At 28.1% G+C, this 22,028-nt stretch overlaps 1 protein-coding gene across 1 annotated transcript in view; it reads right to left on the reverse strand.

Moving 5' to 3' along the window:
• The window catches only part of 5-HT2B (5-hydroxytryptamine receptor 2B), a 44,029-nt gene that overhangs the window by 12,759 nt on the left and 9,242 nt on the right, over nucleotides 1-22,028 (reverse strand). The window contains exons 2-3 of the mRNA XM_035084036.1: nucleotides 20,448-20,957; nucleotides 337-569 (exon numbers count right to left, since the gene is read on the reverse strand). Of these exons, the coding sequence (XP_034939927.1) occupies nucleotides 337-569; nucleotides 20,448-20,904 (690 nt within the window). The 5' untranslated portion in view covers nucleotides 20,905-20,957. The remainder of the gene's footprint in view (nucleotides 1-336; nucleotides 570-20,447; nucleotides 20,958-22,028) is intronic.

The raw sequence follows: 22,028 nt of genomic DNA on the forward strand, positions 1-22,028 counted from the left end.
TTTATCATCAGTAAAAATAATTCATTTATTTCCAAAAATATTTAATAAGAAATAAAAGACCTAAATGTGTTTATATTATGATTCAATAGCCAAAAATAAAGACTTTTAACTCCATTATCTTATTTACAAAACAAAATCTACTTACATTATTAATTTACTAAAAAAATATTTACTAAATTATTACTACTCCATTATAGAATAATATGATTAACGACATTACGTCAGCTATTTTCCGATTGGCTAAAAAGTAATACTCGTATTCAGCTGCATCAACAAGGAATGAAAGACTGTGCGGTTGATTGCACTAAATAAATTTGATCTTTACGAGAGAATTACCTTGGAGTACATGAGGCTTAATGGCAAACTCATGGCAATACTCAAGAACCAGACAAAGGCGATTTTCAGGATAACACGTCGACGCGTCTTGTTACGACCAAACTTCATAGGATAGCGAAAACTTAAGTACCGATCCACACTTATTGTACACAAGTGCATAATACTTGCTGTGCAGAATAAAACGTCCAAACAGATCCACACGAGGCAGTAAATTGATGGAAGTGGAAAATATCCTGGAAAAAAAAGAAAATTATCTATTAACAACATCTATTAATTATTCACAACAAATTATTATTACATCTAATTTTTTTCTTTAATCATCATAATAAGCAAACTTAATTTGTTGTAATTATAAAAAATATAATGAATCTTAAGAGTAAGTTACAATGATAAAAAATTGTAGAAAAGAATAAAGTTAAAAATTTCAACCTTTGAGAGAAATACATGAGCTTTTATGAACAAGGGAATATTTGGAGTTGAGAATAGATAGTTTGAATTTTATCAATAGATTACATGAGTGTTGGGAAGTATTTAAAATTAATATTGAATATATTTATATCAAAAAGCTTTGTCAATTAACGTTACAATATATTGGCAGGAGTTGAAAACTGTGATTAAAAAACCAGCACTATTGGTGAAGTGGACAGTATATTGACAGATACGTTGAAAGTTTCAAGTTGGGATCGCTGTCATATACATTTGAGTGTACTTTTCACCACTCGACTTAATTATCGATGTGAAGCTTTGATCAGTATCTAGCTAGCACAAAAGCCTATCGTTTATAATTAATGCAATCTTTTTCCAGTCCTTGAATTTTTATTGTTTCATATCACAGATACTTTATTATTAAAAAAGTGATAATTTAGAATAAGTTTTTGTTAAAAAAAAAAATAGAAGAATAAATTAAAAATATTTATGCTGTTTATACTTGAATAATATAAATAGAAAAAGTTTTCTCATAAATATGGAATAGATAATTTTGAAAAAAAATATTATGATTAAAACTTGGAGTATACTTTGTCAGAAAAACAGAACATTTTTCTATTTTTCATTTACAATTATGATATAAAAATTAATTACACGTTTTTTTACTACTATAATCCATGAAATTCTTCATTCTTTTTCAACAGGTCGTTTTTTCAGATAATTTTACTGATACCACAGAATGCAATTAATTTTATTGAGAGTAATAAAAACGAATGACAAAAACATTCGAATTTTTTTTTATACACAGATGAAGTTTTTTTTTTTTTAATAAAAGAGTAGGCAAAAAAAATTGTATTCCATTTTATAAGCAAAATGAATTATTTTAGTTTAAGAGTATGTCTCTTTAAAGTCTAAACCGTTAGTTTATGTACACAAACTCTCAATTTATCGCTGAAAACAACGGTTATTGTATCCTTAATTATACCTGGGCACACGGACAAAACTTATTCATCCCAGGAGCAAATGTGGATGTGTCGATTACGATTTTTTTTTTTCACCAACTACATTCACATTGGTTGTATTCGTGCCAACGGAGCTGAGTAATTTGATATCCGCATTTCTATCAGCATTCATTGGATGTATATAGCGCGGAACGGAAGCTTTGTTAGAAAATTTCACCCAGAAGTAAAAACACGCGATTGTTTAATTTAAATAAGTGTACTATATAACTTTTACTTATTATTTCAACTATTATTTCTCCATATCGACTTTTTATTATTTATATTTTATATTTTTTTATCAAATAAGCTCACTGACAGCTCTATTGCTTCAATGGGAATTTCTTGATAAATACTCTAGTGACTGGAAACTCATTTTAGTAGAATTCTCACATACCTAAAACTTAATGTACATTAAACTTCCGCATACTACATACTTTACAGTCGTGTGTTTATCTTTCGTCTAACGTCATAAGATGGAAATATAAAACAAACATTGACTGACGGAATTTAAAAAATGTTGAAAACATGACATTCTTTAACATTCCTGTAACTGATGTTGTAATATCACTCCAGGGATTGACGTGAAATCAATAATCCTCTTTATTTGTTGGTTGTGGATTGTAATAGGTTTAGGACAGCTATGAAATAATCTGTGATGAATAGAACTGAATATCTGATTACAAACAATTTTATGTAGACAATTAAGACAGAAGAAAATCCAGTTTTAGACTAGATGGATTATCACATTGCTGAAAAACTTTATTATTAAAAAATTTTCTATTTTTCTTTTAAAATCAAGGCAAAAGTGGAGAAGAAGTTATCAGTTTTTTTCGATGAGAAAAAGATTTTTTCTATGAGAATAAAAAAAATGTAAAAGTGGGGAAAAATATAAAACAGCTGGGGTGGAAATTATTTCACAGTGTGATTTTGCTGCTCGAGGGAACGAAAGCTCTCTGGAGGCGTATTTCCATCAAATACTAATCTCCGTTGCAGAATTAATTATTTAAAAAGTTTTGGTATTTTAAACTGTATTTACTTGATATTTCAAGTGGAAGCAAAATGGTGTAAATTTGAATCTTGAATATTCAATTGTTGATGTATATTTTATTCAATAAATTATTCCAACCACTTTATATGAAGATTAAATAAAATTAAAAGAAAACTTTTTATTAAGAAAATGATACAAAAAAAAAACTCGATCAATTAAATGATTAAAAATTTCTATAATTTATCAGTATTTAAATAAAAATTTATAACGAAGAAAAATATTCAACTTTTATTTACATCTCATTATAATATTCCTGTTTCATTCCTAAAATTCACACACCGTTAATTTAACGGATGGTCGCGTTAAACTTCCCAAGCGATCCCGAGTCAGCAAACTTCAATGAACTCAAGATTCAAGTCAGAGCATTATGTAGAATGAAAAGACTCTTCTTGGCAGATTGTTTTAAATTACTGATAAACCATCTTCCTCATTAAATCATTAGTTTATCAGAGTGAGTGAATTTAATTGAATAAATGATTAATGATAGTGATTAACATCAATTTAGGCCAAATAAACAGCTATTAATAAGTTATCTCTAAATATTTATCATCTGGAAAGCATTTAATGCAACTTCAGTAAGTTAAAAAAAAATGTAACTTTGGTCAGGCATGCATAGTAATTAAACCCAAACCTAATAACTTGGGATTATGAAACCACAACCATTATCTATTCGCTCGTGACGTCTTGCTAATAGGCTGAAAATTGTGATGCATGAGCAGTGAAGGAGTCTAGGTCATTTGTGGTCAGACACGAGAGGTTACTGCATTAATATTAATAATTAGCAGTACTAGAGGTTAATGTTTACTGAGAAATGCACGATTCATAATTATATGGTTTGTAAACTATCATATCAAGTGTAAATCCTACACTTAGAAACAAGATTTTGGTCAATTAGATTAATAGAAATGCTTTTCATGCCAATAAAAAATCACATCAGGTAAACCAAAGTCAGCACTGAAGCGATGTAACATGATTGAAAAAAATCTATTTATATTGTAGAATGTTTTAGAGCCATTCTTTGGAATAGTTTTATTTTTACTTGCTGATGCTGCAAACATATGATATCATATCTACAATTTTGGACAAATAGTATACCCTCATCTGGTATTTTATCTCAAAATACATAACAGTGACATTTTGCATCAAAATATTTCAGCTTGACTTTATATTCAAATCCTGGATTCTCATTGAAAGTCAACTCTATTGCTTCGTTAAACTTTTCTTTCACATTTTTCAAAAGTGCTGTTGATGTCAAGCTTAATGGTGTATGTTAATATTAGCTATAATCAAACAATATCAACCTGGATCAACAGAAATTAGAACTGTTACTGGATTTGATATCCAATCTAAATATCTTCCCTCCTTGGAGTATTTTTCTTCATGAAGTTCTAGTAGAATAAAAAATTGGGAATAGTCTATATGAAACGGAATGTTGGATTTATTTAATTATCCTGATGAAATATTTTTCCAAATAAATATTCCTTTTTTTATTTGATGAATGAATTAATCGGTATTTGCTTTCACTTATTCGAGCCACGAAAGATGATTGAAAAATTAAAATTTGATATTTTTATCAATAAACATAAAAAAGAGGTTTAAATTAAATCTTGCCTGTGTACAAAGCATTTAGTCAATTTATTCCCAATTAAGAAGTCATTCATGTATGCTGCAGTGATATCATTCTAGTTATCAATATGGTAATGTTGACATTGATGAATCCACTACTCATGAATACTGAGTATACGTACGTTATACCTCTATATATATCAGTCTTGTTGTCAAACACAATAATCGATGACCTTTCTATTTTCTGAGTAAGTCACCTGCGTACTGGTCAACCTGTACATCTATTCTTATTACTCCAAAGATAAATATAACAGTTATTGCGTGACAAAACTCGTAAAGATCATTTGATATTCATTAATGTGAAATAGTCATTGACTATAACGATTTTTATCATAATGTAAACTTTAGTTAACATGAAAAATTCTATTGTATCACAAAGCATATTTCTTTTACACATGTTATTATACTCAATGTACATCAGGTTTCCATTCTCCCAATGCAGGTTCAACATCAAGTTCCAAGTATCCATTGTCTGTTGAAACTATTTTTCTTCTGAAAGAGAATAAAAATTCACTTGCCAGCTATAAAACAATTATTTATCCAACCCTGGGATAAACGCAGGATTCCAAACATAATATTATAATTTTTTTGTGTCTTGAAGTTAGCAGAGGTATCAAACTTTTCCATCAATTAGTTTGGGTTCCAGGGTTATTTATTATCATTTATTAAGCAAGTTTGAGTTGATGGCACAATTATGTTATGGTATATTTTTTTAATACATCCCACAATAAATTTTAAGCTTGTCAAGTCTGTCTGGTGGTTTTTTTTGTCTCATTCTAGGATTCGTCGTGACATCAAGTCCCAAGAGGCTCGGAGTCTAAATCCATTTTTCGATGGATCTTCTCATCCTCTCTTCTCTAAGTCGTACAAGTAATATTTCACAGCAATCGTACAGATGAATGGTAAAATTTTTTTTACGGAAACACTTTTCTACCAAGTTGAACCACTGAATGGTTCAGAAGCCATTTCTTTCACACTTAAAGTCCTCAGATCGTTACATTTCATTGTCCATTCATGGTACAGTGAGTCTTATACCTATATATAGGTGTATATATTCTTAAGATGAATGGAATGACCTTTCTCACATTTTTTATCATCAATTTTTATCCAAAGTGACAACAAAGTAGCGTAAATTGCTCGCCTTCTTTATTTTTTCTTTGTTTGAAAATATTTTTTATCGCGGTTTCATTTTCGTGGAGTAAATGACGTTTTGAAATTATGAAAGATAAAAATGACTCAGTAAATGATATTTGAAAGTATTATTATAAAATATTCTCGTAGAGCAATTATTTAAAAAAAAGCAAAAGTGTTTAGAATAAAACATGAAGGAACTTATCAACAAGAAAAGTGTGCAGAACATGAAAGTTAATATTTAATCATGTTTTTCAACTCAGGTTAGAAATAAGTTTATTCACTTCTTTCCTAAGAAAAATTATAATTTAATCAAAAAAATACTCCACATGAAGTAAGAACTTATTCTCAGCTCATATGATTCCTCTCTACTCACATATGAAAACATTTCGTTCCCCAAAGATTCCCCGACGTTCCCCTCGTGGGACTATGGAGAACGTTTAGGGAACAAATTCTTTTTTCTTTGCTGCAGCATAACTTAGTTTTTTGCTAATATCTCAGGAGCTATGAGGCCTATAGAGAAAATAAGCATATCAGTGGATTTGTGAGAATGAGATCTTTTGATTGCACTAGTTAAAATTATAATTGGAGCATGATTGAGGCTAAAATGAAAGAAAGTTCCTGTTTTACCCCATTTTAAGGGTGAAAAAATTAATTTTTGAAATGTTTGACCTGATTCCGCATTTCTAGGCATTGAGACGAAGAGAATGAGTGGTCGAACTTGAAAATCGGACAACTTTGATTTTTCGACCCAAAAAAATGGCAAGTGGTACCCCTTTCCATTTTTTTAGGCCAAAAAATAAAAGTACTCCGATTTTGATGATTGAGGGCTCATTCTCTTCGTCTTGATGCGTAGAAATGCGGAATCGGGACACCGGTCAAGAAAATTCACTTTAACACCCTTAAAAACGGGTTACACTAAATACAAATTACGGATTATCATCCCCTTGACTTTAAACCCCTACAACTCGTGAACGAATGGTCCAATAACTGATTTTAGGGACGTTTTTAAAACCTGAAAATCTAAGCTAAACATTCATATCAGTAAAAAATGTTTGAAAAATTTCTTTGACCCTTAAAATCGCTAATATATAAAAAAAAGTCACCTTTTTTTTGGGAGTTGCCAACTATTTTGGTAATTTTAAGGGCGAAATAAATTTTTTAAACATTTTTTATGGATATGTATCTTTAGCTCACATTCTGAAGTTTCTAAACAGCCCTTAAAAATCATTATTTGATGGTTTGTATAAGAGTTATAGAGGTCTAAAGTCAAAAAGTAGGTGATTTTTTGGCCCTTACTCAACTTTAGACCTCTATAACTCTTATACAAACCATCAAATAATGATTTTTAAGGGCTGTTTAGAAACTTCAGAATGTGAGCTAAAGATACATATCCATAAAAAATGTTTAAAAAATTTATTTCGCCCTTAAAATTACCAAAATAGTTGGCAACTCCCAAAAAAAAGGTGACTTTTTTTTATATATTAGCGATTTTAAGGGTCAAAGAAATTTTTCAAACATTTTTTACTGATATGAATGTTTAGCTTAGATTTTCAGGTTTTAAAAACGTCCCTAAAATCAGTTATTGGACCATTCGTTCACGAGTTGTAGGGGTTTAAAGTCAAGGGGATGATAATCCGTAATTTGTATTTAGTGTAACCCGTTTTTAAGGGTGTTAAAGTGAATTTTCTTGACCGGTGTCCCGATTCCGCATTTCTACGCATCAAGACGAAGAGAATGAGCCCTCAATCATCAAAATCGGAGTACTTTTATTTTTTGGCCTAAAAAAATGGAAAGGGGTACCACTTGCCATTTTTTTGGGTCGAAAAATCAAAGTTGTCCGATTTTCAAGTTCGACCACTCATTCTCTTCGTCTCAATGCCTAGAAATGCGGAATCAGGTCAAACATTTCAAAAATTAATTTTTTCACCCTTAAAATGGGGTAAAACAGGAACTTTCTTTCATTTTAGCCTCAATCATGCTCCAATTATAATTTTAACTAGTGCAATCAAAAGATCTCATTCTCACAAATCCACTGATATGCTTATTTTCTCTATAGGCCTCATAGCTCCTGAGATATTAGCAAAAAACTAAGTTATGCTGAAGAAATGTTCTATTTTACTCCCTAGTGTTAAATAAATAAATAATATTGTTTCTATAATTTATTGAAGCTTTCAATAAAAAATTTTAATAGTAAGTTTAAGTCATTTCGCATTGCCCGCATCCCAGCTATAACAACCACCCTTGATACGCAACGTCTTATTAAATAAAAAAAAAATTACAACATCGACATGAAAATTCTATAAATTAACATCAAAAGAAAAACCTCATCTTCTAAGAAGCTTGTAAGTGAAAAGCAGAAACTTCTAATAAAAGTACAAGAAAAAAGACGGGAAGCTTATTGGGACGTATGGCGGAAGAAATGTAATAGGTTTACATGCAAATCCCCAATGAAATTGCATTGGTGCAGTAGAGCATGTTCTCAGTTGCCTTAACCATAGTATTCACACAAACGATGTCGTGTTCAAAGTCATCCATGTATTTATGCGTTGTTGCTTCAATTAAAATATATTATTCCACCATAGAAATATCATTCTTAATCCGTATGTTAATATTTTAGAGAAATGAATGACAAAAGATCTTACAAAGGACTCTGCTTCTAGCACAAACTAGAACTTCATTTAATACCTAGTGCTAAATAACTCACAAAATATACAATTATTCATTTCCGCCAAAAATTTGCATTATTTGGTATTTTGTTAAATATCTATGAATATGTAGCTCCATGCTTTGGAAAATATTGGAACTGCTGGAATTATTATCATGTGTTATTAGTATACTAATTTACACAGTAATTAATCTGAAATTACTATTCATTGAATTTTTTCGCACATAAAGAAATAAAAAAGAAAAATCTCACTTTAATGTTGAATCAACAGATTGTTGAACAAAGTTAACTAAAAAATCAGTGAAATTGTTTTCTTAACACTAAATAAGTTTAAAAGTATTAAAGATGAGAAGATTAAATTGATTTCGGAATGAGTTGTAAAACTTTTCATCAAATAAAATGAATAATTAGTGAATAATTCTAACTTTATCACTAACTCAGAAAAAAATTCAATTACAAATGGAATGAACTTCAGGTGAATATAATCAATACAATATCCTCGTGTCATGCTCATTCATTTTTTACATACATTAACTTTGTTAATCTAAATTTCTCAAGCTCAGGAAAATAATTGCATTGTTGACAAAAAGATGCAAAAACATTTAAATAAAAAAAAAAAAACAAAAAATGAATTTAAAAAATATTGTCAATTTTTTTTTTTACTCTAAATGTTATTAACAATAAAAATAGCACATAAAAGGCTACAATATAAATATTCTTTTTAAAAAAAAAAATTCGATGGTAAACTGTTAAACTTTCTTCAATGCAACAAAAAAAATGGTATTTGAATAATAACCTTATTATCCTCGATGCAGCTCTCAGGGAAATTTATTTCGACTAGGAAAAGTTGGTAGTGTATGACAGCAGATAATATAAAATAAAAGTCAACTTTCTATATATATTTTTTCTGTGGGTTGTACGTTAAAAGTGATCCTCGAGGGCATTATTTATTTTGCATGCTTATGTGGATAGATACACTTTGTGTTGATCTCATAAGCCACAGCACCGAAAGTAGCATAAAATAATCCATAAACAACGCAAAATATATGTATTATATATAGATGATAGTTAAAATGATATTCCTTGTACATACTTATTTGATCAAACTACTTTTCTTTGTGTCTACATGAAATGTACTTCCTTCTGCTTGGAAATAACTACTTCAACTTGTTCAGTTTCGTTAGGTTGAATTTCATTTTAAGCTTTCACACTTATTCTTTCATCTATCTACACACTTGTTGAATTTTTTATTTTTGACTCTTCAGAAATATTTATGTTCATCAGAATAAATTTTATTAAATTTTAATATCTGTCGGTATTTTAATATTTATAAATAATTATTATGTAGCGTCAAATTATTTTGATAAATATATCGATTAATTTTTTTTGCATTTTTTATTTAAAATAAAGATTAAAAAATAAATTGAAAAATAAAAAATTAATTATTAAATTTATTATAGGAAATATTTTTTAGAATATAATATTGATTTTTATTTAACCAATTAACATTAATTATTCTATTTAAAATGTAAAATTATTGTTTGAATTTATTATTTCAAAGTCATATTTTAAGTACTTGATTTTTAATCAAATTTTAATTGACTTTATAATTTTTTGGTTAATTTATAAATAACCTGATTGATGTTATAACATTATCAATTTACTTCAAATTAAAGGATAATTAGTAATCATTTTTAATAAACATGCAACAACATTTTATGAATGATCTTTTAAGTATCTTTTAAATCAATTATGTCATCACAGTACACTAACTGTCACCTTCGAGAATAAAATGACATAAAATATTTACTGTCCTTCATATTTTTTTTTATTCAATTAAAATATTAATTTACTTATTGATTATAATTTAAATATATTAGTAGAGTTTAAAAGACTGCAAAAAAAAAAAATTTTATCAATTTTTTGTTTATTTTGGGTTCAGCTTTTACCATTAAACTTCTTTTGTGTTTATTGAGCATAAAAAAATAAATGAGGTCCTTTGGAAAACTCTAAAAATAAATTTCTTATTTGTCACGAACTAAATTACAGGAGTATTTGAAAAAAAAAAATGTAGCTTTTCATTGTACAACTAATTCTAATTATTGTTGGTGTACAAAAAGGATTGTTTAAAAAAAAATATCCAAAGGAAGCCAAATTAAAATCATGTTTTATCTTAAAAATTTACAGAGCAGAATTTTTCATTTGCTTCTGTCTCAAGTGAATCGTGATGAGGACATGAAACGATTTCCTTTGTGTTACTTTTCACAAAGAATATATATTCCTTGGAGGTAGTTTGTGCAAAGGAGAAAAAAAGTCAAGCCTAGGAATTCGATATTCGTGATGTTGAAGGACTGAGAATGAAAAAGAAGTAAGGGATATGAAGATGTGATCAGTCAGGCAAGACGATAACGACCTTGAGATATTACTCTTTATCTAAAGCAATAGAAGATGAATTTTTTCTTTATTTTTTCAACAACAGACACCCCTTTTCTCCTTTTAAAAGATTGATCGGTTCGATTGATTGATGAGATTAAAGTCTTTGCATCACAGTACTATTTCATTTATTAATTTCCTTTAATCCATTCCAGTAATCGTTCACTGATTATTCATATCAACTTTTCCTAAAAAATCCTTCTAGCTCCTATCTTTAAATATTTAATCAGTTTCTAACTGATTCTTCTTGTCAATAAGATAAAAAATACCTTCCCATCATTTATCTCCATTTCTTTTTATCTTTATCTTTTTATATTATCAATTTAAATACTCCACAATTTCGTAATTGTTGTGAAAGTCTCCTAGTTGATCTAAAATAAAAAATTTTAATTAACTTCAACATCAATGAAATTTTTTTTGCACGGCTTTGATCAATGTCAATGATTAGAAAGACTGGTTTATAGTGTACTGCAAGTGTATTTTTGTTATTTTATTTTTGTATATATCTGAAATTTTTTTAAACTATATGTAGTCCTGACTTAGCTGATGCTGTTGAGCCTTTATAATTACTTGAATCGATGAGTTAATTAAAAAATTGAAAACAGTTTTACGTACACTAAAATTCATATATCAGACACAGTTTAAAATTTAAGAAATGTTGGTTTTAATTAGCCATATTCTAATTAGAATAATCAAAACACTGCAATTTATTATTCACGTTTACACCTTTAAATATATAATTAATTATTATTATTTATATTATTAATGTTTTATCTTATTTTTAATAAAATAAAGAAATAATAGTCGAATCAACAGTTAGGTCATTAGTGGCTACTGTTTTGGAGATGTTGAAACTCTATTTGGTTCTGTAGTGTGACTGAGTTGGTTCATGACCGTACTTATATTCATCACTTTAACCATTTGTGGTTGCAACATGTTTGCTTTACTTTGTATTACTGTATATCTTGGGTGATATAGTCGACCTTCACTGATGAGGCTACCTCTACCATCAGTGGCCAATTTTTCACGAATTAGAATAAACTTAATTTTAAATAATATAAAAATTAATCAAAAGGAACAGAAAAAAATTATATAAAACTGTTTCTTTTGTTTCGCATTTGCTCCATGTTTTTGTTTAAAAGTTTTAAATAGTTAAATATAAAATTAAATCAATGAATTATTGTTTAAACAACTGAACTAATCCATTACAATAATTTAATAAAATACTTCATTGATATTAGTAATTTTTTTTTCAATGCAGAGCAAAGTTTTGGTCGCTATTGAATTCACAAAGACTCTATGAGGAGGAGAGACTAGAGAGACGATGAATTGTGCTGCAGTTGGAACGCAAACCAGCTTTGTTCACATCGTCGAATTCAACATCAGACTTCTCATACATAATTCATCTCCAAGCGCTTGGGAAAATCTACTTTTAATGATCCAGGTAGGTTTTCGAAAAGTGTCCAGTTCACCAGCAGATAGACTTGTCTAGACTTCCAGAATATTGGATCAAATTGGTCACATGCTGTGAGCCTGTATCTGACTCACTATCCATGTCAGTAAACACATCACGGTCTAACCATTTAATCAAATTTTTATCATAAAAGGTGAGCTTGGCATCAAAATTTCATGGAATGTTTAGAAAATTCATTTTAAACCTAGAATTTATTTCCAAGCTTTTTTAACTGTAATTCATATTTTATCACTAAGTAAAATTCACTTTAGAATTTAATTGGCTATTCTAGAAATGAATTATTCAAACGATTAATATTTTAACAAATATTTAATTATTTCATTCACATACTTTTGATGGTAAATTAATAACATTTCATTTTTATACCAATAAATGAAAATTGCCTGATCAATGAATTATTTCGTTGCTATAAATTTAATAAATTTCTAAAGGAATAATATGTAAATATACAATAACTTTATCATCAAAAAGAAAAAGAAAGATTAATGGAGTTACAATTAATCTTATTTTTTCATATTCTTATTTCAATTTATGATGAGTTAATTAAAAATTATAATACTCATCTTATGAAGCATCATGGTTAATTTCAAAGAGGAGAGAATAATTAATTATCAAGTTTATCTAATTGATTTGTTATGAGCTTTTTTGTCATTGAATTCTCATATATTACTAGGCCAAAATGACAGAACATATTTGTATTCAATACCTTCTCCTCCTACAGCATTGATCTATCAATGAAAATGACTAATGATGCTTCTCAATTTTTTTTTATTTTCATTCTTCTAATATCTAGAGCCAACACCTACACAAATCAAAGGCATTTTGTTCCATCTATAAATCAAAATCTACAATATGTCAATCTATCACACAGACAACGCATTTCCAGAGACTCAAGTAATCATTTTTTTAATTTCTACCATTTAAAACTGATTAGATTTTTTTTTGCTTTTTTTTCGTTGACTTGATTGAAAAAAATTAATGTTAAAAATTTAATTTTTAAGTAGAGTGCTTTTGTATGAATAACTATAAATGATAAAAAAAAATATCAAATCGATGACAATACAGAAAATGTGCTATTAATGATGCCAAATGCTGGTAATGGTTGTAGAAAATTGTATAGAATATCGATTAGAATGTAAATATGCAGCCTATTTATTTCTGTCGTCGAATCACGTCTTTGAACAATAAATTTATCGAATCCTGTGTAGAAAATTGATTATTTTTTTATCAAGTCTGATTATTTTCTTGCTGAAAGAAGTAAAAATAAAACAAAATAGAAGTAGGCAGTAGGACAAAATAGAAAGGACGAAATACTGATAATAAGAGAAATTCGAGGTACATTCAATGTCTATTTGGACTGGTACAGTCATCGGAGCACGAAGAGAACAGAAGAGAAAGCAAGTATATCTATACCAACCGTGCACCATGGTACATTCATTTATTGTAGACCAATAAGAGGTTCTCTTTGGACAAAACGTAGTACATCAAAAGTCAACTCCTGATGCACTATGTTTTTTTCAACCTAGCATTGTTGAATCGGTTCGAATGTTCCTTTGTGCTCTAGGTTTCTCCTAAGTTCTCCAGAAGCATTGGTTTCAGAAGAATCTCAAGGATAAAAGCCTCTTCATGCTCACATTCAGAAAATAAACCTCGTTACTAAAATGACATTTTTATCTTTCTTCTGCTTATTCAGAATAGATAGCTTTTAATTCACTTTAATTCTGCTTATTTTCATTTATTTCTGCTACAGATACAAGATATTTCAATCTCTGAATATTAACTTAAGAGTTGATGCAATGAATTTTAGAGTATTCCATTTGATAAATAGAAAATTCCAATCATCAAACAAATTAACAAATTACAGTTAAAAAAAAACATTATCTTTTTTTATTAAACATTGATAAAAATTTTTCCAACTATCATTTGATCTATGTTTGAAATAGAAAGCCTTTGGGTTCCAACATGCTATCATGGCTTCCATTACTGGCTGAAATGGAAAATATTTAAAATGAAAAAAATACTTGAAGTTGATCTGGATGATTACTTGATGAAACATGAAGTTATCTGATCATATTTCACTTGGTATTTTTTACGAATTCCAACTTGTTTAATTATTTTTGAAAATGATTCCTAGGTTCGGAACAACCAAGTGTTATTAATGGAATTCTTAGTTAGGTTTGTTTTCTTCGCAACTATTTAATTGCTATTAAATATCATCCCAAGGGTGAATCAAGTTTTAGTAGTCCTTGTTGACGAAAGTTGTCAACAGTTATAAAGTTAATTAATGAGTATTCAAAGGCTAAAGGAGAAAACATGGAGTGACATATACCCTATGGAGCATTTACCACTCTTTGCATTTAATTGGATAGGTACACGTCCGGCGTTAGTTTCAACAAGTTTATTTGCTACTGGGAATGCTTTGGAGCTAAAGCTGTACAGCAAACTTGGCTTTGGTACGTAACTGGATATTACTATAAATTTACGTAGTTACGTGCCAGGTTAACACTAATATACCAGTTTCTAGGTGAAGCCATTTTAAATGTATTCATCTATTGGATTACTTGAGTGGGTATTGAATAATAGATAACCAGATGACCTAAACATCATTGTTTAATATCTAATATTTATTTTGGTAAAAGTAAAAAAATTATTTGTGACAATGATTGATAAATTAACATCAAGATTGGTTTGGATGCACTGGAGGTATAAGTGAATCACATGTTCGTGTATTTGAATAATTAATACTTTTTCTAATTGTTTAAAACTAAATATAATTATGATAAATAATATAAAATTATTCAATAAAGTGTTAACAATTATTTTTTGTTAATATTAATTTAGTTCATAACTTACTTTAACAAGTAAATATTCACTAATTCATTTTTAGAGACTCCACACATGCATACATCTTTTTATTAATAACTCAGTATACTTTTACATACTCCAAAACGTGAAGACATAAAAAAGATTTAAATTTCAGCAATTGACCTCATTACAACAGCTTCCTAATGAATACCAAAAATATGTTTAATGATAAATAAAATTCAGAGAGAAAATTTTAGAATGAAAAAAAATTTTTTGCTATCATTAAAATTAATAATAAATTGTACCTATGAAATAATGAGGGATGAATCTGTTGTATTTCAGTTCATTGACTAATTGTCAAGTGGTTCAATATCAGATATTTCGGTAATTGACGGGGCAATGCCGAGAGCCAGTAGGATGCAGTAGTATTGCTCGATAATGGTCAGACCAATGATAGGAATCTGATTTCGTGGGCTCTCACCACAAATGTATTCAATCTATCATGTTGAATCGAAACTTTGACATTCGTAGAAACAACCTGACAATTAACTAAGTAATTAATTTACACATTTTGTCCATTTACTTGAAAACACACGTTTTAACATTAAATTCAATATTTGTAATTTGACTATTTGTATTTAGAATAGCTAATTAGCATGAATTTATGTCTACCGGGTAAAAGTAGCTGATCAAGTGGTGAATAATGAGAAAAAAAGTTTTGCTTAAAATCAACAAAGAAATTTAGAAAAAAAAAAAAATTTAAAGATTCTCATATTACGTACTTTTTCATTTCACTTCAGACTAAATTTATCTTTACCAACAGATTCATACAACTTCCGACTTCATAACAAAATTCATCTTTTATAAAAAATAGGTCAATTTGGCTCAACAATAGCAATAAAAAGTTTTCTTTGCATATTTCAACCTACTTTTCTGAAAATTCAAAATACTAGAAAAAAGTGTATCATGAGATTAATTATTTTTTTCTATTTGAGATAATCATCATTGATTATGCACATAGGAGTGATCTTTTTATCACATAAAAAATGAAAGGTAAATCAATAAAGCATAAGTTGATTATATTTCTCGGAAGTGAAAAAAAAATATTGAAAAAAAAAAAAATTCTTCCCTTCTGAATCCTTTCTGAGCATAGAATTGTAGTATTCATTTCTATACCTTCATTTCTTTTCATTACTGAAAAGCGGAAGTGCACAATAGCCAACAAGGGCAATCAAATCCCGATAGACTTTCTGCTACTAACAACGTGAATTGATCATAAAGGAAGACAGTGAAAATTTGATTTTAATGTAAAAGCAAAAATAAAAAATCAGGAAATGAGTCAAAAGTTAAAATTGAGAATAATGATAGTAATAGAGATGAATGTGAAAGAATAGATCTGGATAATTTTGTCATCTTTTAGCTTTTTTGTTTATAACAAATTGAAATTAGCAATTATATTGTATTAATATTGACCTTATTTTTGAATCTTTTAATATATTTTTAAATGTCTCAAAATGTAAAGATATAATAAAATTACGAATTTTCAAAATCGATTACAATTGCAAGAGCTTTCTAATGGGAAATTGAAAATTCGTATTTTACAATTTTCAAAAGGTAATCGAGTGGAAGATATATTTGTATCAATAACTTTGATTATTCTAGTCAACATTTCAGTACCTTCCTAGTCTTGTTTGCATAAACATTCATCAACTAATAATCATAGATCCGAGATATAATGCGTTTATTGAAGTGAAAGAGAATAAAGGTTTCACCAGGTATTATTTGCAATGATTATATTATACACTGCTCAAGTAATTCTATATTCATTGAGTTGTTTCATGGAGTGATCATTAAATAGTAATAAACATTGGAATCATCAACAAAGTACCAATAGAGTTTAATTAAAGTTTTTATCAAAGGATCAAATGACACAAAAAAAAAGCTTCGGGGCTTCCTATTATTTATTTATCTGTTTATTTAAACGAAAAAATGGTGCAGTAAGTAAACTAATTTGTTTGAATAAAAATAGTCTCGAATGTTCTTTTACAAGTTTTATCAGTCACCCAAGGGAAAAATTTATTCAAGATTTTTAAAAGTGATTGTTCTTTTGAGATAATTAATCATAAACTTCTTAATGTTGTTATTTGATAACTTAATAAATAAATCTTATTTTATGCTTCAAGGAAAAAAATATTGTCTAAAATTGTTTAAAAAAATTTTTAAAGATCAAAAATCCCGAGAATTAAAAGAAAAAAATTGTGAAAAATATTTAGAATAAAAGGGAGATTAGTAAAAAAAATAAATGAATAAAAATATCTCTGGCTTTTTTTATAGAAATAACAATGTAATCAATCACTCTGAAACATTTCACATTTTTTTTATTCTTTCAAGTAGTCGTACAAAATTTCTGCAACAAGATTGTCAAAAAAATGGATCCAAAACTGGTGTTATCTCGAAATAGTACTCCAGAGTTGATTGTGATATAAAAAAAAACAGTTGCATTGATTGACATGAAATAGTAACAGTATATTTAGAAACAAACTCTTTGACACCTGATTCACATCAAATAGTCCATTTTTATTTCAGCAGGTTGTTATACCAATGCAGGTAAATTTTCCAACTCAATAAAATAATGATGCAATAATTTATACTTATGAGGTGAATCACAGATGATCTAGTATATATGAAATAAAAAAAAAAAGAAACATTATGACTACGTCAGTGAATTTCTAAAGTGGCCAATTTGTATTTTCCTGAGAACCACCCCTGCTATTTGTTTCCATCGCACGCGCTATTTTCCAACTTTGTTGATTACCCTTCATGACTCTCACTACTTTTTCTTTCTTATGTTTTATTCGCATTTTCCTTCAACCTTCCTCAATAATTTCAAACCCTCATTATCTGTAATTTTTACTATCAATTTTTTTCTTCTAACTTTTCATTGTTAATACGTTCGTTGCTTTTATAAAAAAGGTTCTAGAAAATTACCTGTTAAGTAAAGAGTTTTTGCGTGAGGAAATATTTTTTTTTTCAATTAATAATAATGTAAAGGAAATAAAGTATTTTACAAATATTATAAATAATTTTGATTTTCTTTGAGATAAAAATAAGTGAAAAATTTTATACAGATTTGAAGCTAATTTTTATATTTATTTATTTATGTATTATATTAAATATTTCGTGATTAAAATAATTAAATAATTCTAACAGAGTCAGAATACAAAACCTAGATTCTCTCTTTTTACACTATTTTCTTTTTTTTTTAGCCTAGATTCAACCTTTTGAACCTACTATTACTCTGTTTCACTTCCCAAGTAGATAAAAATTAATACCGTTTTTATTGATAAATAAAATTACTCAAATAATTAAATGTTTAATCATAATCCTTACTAAGGATTTGTTTAATATTTAATTAAACTTTTAAAAAGGATAAAAATCGGTATTATATTTTGGCTCGAATCTAGATATTCTAAATCTTATTTTCCTAATATATTTTTAATTCATTAATTTTTATAATAAGAATTGTTTAACGTAAGATGATTAATGGTAAAATTTTATTTAATATCTGTTATGAACAATAGCTATTAGTAATTCTATTGGAAATGGTAAAAAAAATAAAATAAATTTTGATCATAAAATCTCTTGTAAAAATATTCCTCTATTATTTAATGCACTATTGATCGTTTAAACTGCTTAATATATGCCGCTGTTTATACGAGAACACGGAAAATGCACTAGTGAATTAGATTAACGTTTACGCGATGTGAAAATACCACTCGAATGGCGGCACGTCCTGACGGATTTGTTTTCTTGGGATGTGAAGCTGAAACATAGGAAACTCGATCTCACGTCAATTGCAATAACATTGAAAAATATCTTCTAACATTATCATATATATTTTCTATGTCTAAATTATCGATAATATATTGGAAATATTTTTATGATTTGTGTTTAGCAGATATTGTATAACATCAGGTCAATTTCGATTTTATCCCTAAAATTATATTAGGGACTCGGAAAACAGTAAGGCGTAAATTTGAGGGATTATAAATACGTAAAAGTGTGGTGAAAAAGCAAGCCTGATGTTATTTTGTATTATATTATTTGATAGGAAGGGAAATTCACCAAAGGATAATGCTTGTGATGCTGTTAAAATAAATATGAATGTTGTCTGAGATGGTGTTTGAGGAGGTGGTTATTAAAATGTAAAAAAAATATTTATTCATCCTAAACTGAATACTTTTCTCTGTTCATTCTACAGGATTATGAATTATTTATTTATTTAGCAACAGAATAGATCCTAAAGTAAATAATTAAGGGCGTTATAAATAACTCAGAAGCAGTAAAAAAAATAACGAAAATCAAATTTAATAAAATGAAATTAAATTTAAGATAAAAAATCTGAGAAAATTAAAGAATCAAATGTTTGTTAATTAAAAAATGCCAATAAAAAATTAAAACAAAACTACAACTAATCTCTCAAAATTTCAATATATTTTTGGACATTTATTTTTTTCAGTGGTTTATTAAATCACACTATTAGCATTTTTAATTATAAAAAGAGAATTTAATTTAATACATATGTATATTTTTCTTCAGTGTTGTAATAGTTAATTAAAATATGTAAATTGAACTCAAGTTCAATTACAACAGTCGAACAATATATCAAACACATGCACATTATGACAACCAAGAAAAAACTTGAAATTAAATTATCCCAAACTTTTGAACACATATTTTGTTATTTAAAATTCTGTGATTTAAAAGAAGCAAAATATTAATGGTGTTACATTTATTTTTGATATATTATGTCAAAAAAAACCGAGAAAATTTCCAAACGTCATGTTCATAACTTCTAGCTATTTGACTGGTTTTCATATGTCCATTGAATCAACCATCAAAAAATACGTGAGTTGTAACATGATCCTGATATTCAAATGAAACTAACTTTATTGAAAACATGTCAAACAGTTCAATCAAAGCCAAATTTTTGTAATGTTGTTACTTTTAAATAATTTAATATATTCAATAATCACTTTTATTATCATGAGCTCACTGTTAGCAGCATCATATGTCAACTTAAAAACATATTGTCTATTTAATGTTGTGTATTTGAAACATCTTACATCCTTTTAACTTGACAGTTCAATTTACATCCTATTTTGTAATATCTTTGCTTCAATGCTTTTTAAAATAATGTAATAATAATAATAATGTAAAAATAAATAAAAAAATTCCTAGCTTATGCATTTAAGTAAGCTCTTTTGCAAGCTAAAATCTTAGATATTTAATTATTAAACACGTTAAGCGTTTTATTACTAAACACTTGAATTTTTCTGGATGTACAATGATTAATTCTACCACTTTATCTCATTTGCATTCCATTTTTGTATCAAACTTATTTTCTACCATTGATAAAAATTTAGCTAAACTGAGGGTAAATTTCGTAATTACATCTAAATTCCTTGGTCGGTGGTGCTGACGTATTAAACAACTTACCTCTAACAAGCGTTAGGATGCCTAGAGGCATCACGAGAATAGCGACCATGAGATCTGTAACCGCAAGACTCATGAGAAAGTAGTTGGTGACATTTTGAAGTCTCCTTTCCCACGTTATCGCTAGACACACAAGTATGTTACCGCCTGCTGTGACAACAACTAAAACAACAGCTAACATTGCCCACCAGTTGTTAAGTCCATGGTCTTCATAGTTTGTCATTAAGTCGCGCGCACTTGATGTTGTATTATAATCACTCTCATTCAATATTCTTGTCACGGTATCACGCACTTTATCACTAGTCGAGTTGACACTGACCTCATCATCGAACAAAAGCAGCAAATCCACCGGATCGATGGTCGCAAGGGTCGCTATGGAAAAAGAACTTGAAGAGGTTGTTCGTTCACTTGTCGTATCCGTGATTGGCCGGATGTGGATCGGCCCAGATTGGCGAGTCATCCTGAGGGATAAACACCCTCGAGCTTGACCTCAGACACTCAGTCGTTGTTCATCTAAAAAAATAAGTTATAAATGATGATGATGATGATAAAGTTGAAAATACATTGAGGGGAAAAAAAGAGAAAATATTTATTATGTTTTATTCACCATGAGTTTCAATGTACGTGTTTGAAACGTTCAATATGTAATTACGACATTTAGTTATGCGCATAGTTTTTAGCTTTCCTTTTCTCTTTTTAATAATGTATGGAGCTTTCTTTTATTAGCATGTTCGAGAAAAAAAAAATAGATTTTGTTTTCCCTGCATCCAAATAGCAAAAGCCTAACAGTTGATCCTTATTAACTCCAATCTCATGTTTAATTACTTAAAAATTAAAAAAAAAAATTTCTATCATTCTACTTACAATAGAATAATATTTTCCACTAAATTAAACTGAAACAACGAGAATGTCAAACTTCACTTGTAACGTGAATAAAAATTCCATTATCGAAATGAAGTTTTTTATATTAGACAAAAAAAATTGAGAATAACTACATGGAAATTTTTTTAAGGCGAATGAAAATTAGGTAATTATTTAGAAATGGAGCTCTAGACCAAAATCGTTTTAAAAATTTTTTATCTAGTGCAGACTATTTTTTAGCGTAGAAGTAAGTATTTTAAAGTGAGGGAAAGTCTTATTTTTATTTTTCAGAATAGTAATAAAGTTGTGTGTGTGTGTGTATGGGAGGGAGATTTTGACAAACTTTTAAAATCTTTCCCAACTGCCTTGAACCCCATTGTTATAAAAAAATATATCTATATTTTGTCAAAAATGATTTTACAACCCCCATAAATGATTCTAAATGTCTTCAAAAAAATTTTTAAAGTAATTTGGATCAAGACTTTCGGAAAATATTTAGAATGTCACCCTTGTAGAAGGGTAGAGTTGCAGGAGATGACAAAAGAGGGTTTCTAAGAGCTGTTCTTGTTGAAATTTATTAGCGATCAACCTTGAAAAAAATTACATTTAAGGGTTGAACTATAACAGAGGTGGGTGCTTTAAGGAAAAAGTAATATTATCGTTATGTGGAATTTTTTTTAAATTTAATTAACACAATTTAAAACACTTTAAGTGCACCGAAAT

The sequence above is a fragment of the Chelonus insularis genome, unplaced genomic scaffold (genome assembly GCF_013357705.1).
Source record: "Chelonus insularis isolate UGA/USDA-ARS -01 unplaced genomic scaffold, ASM1335770v1 contig_381_pilon, whole genome shotgun sequence".
NCBI classification, from domain to species: domain Eukaryota; kingdom Metazoa; phylum Arthropoda; class Insecta; order Hymenoptera; family Braconidae; genus Chelonus; species Chelonus insularis.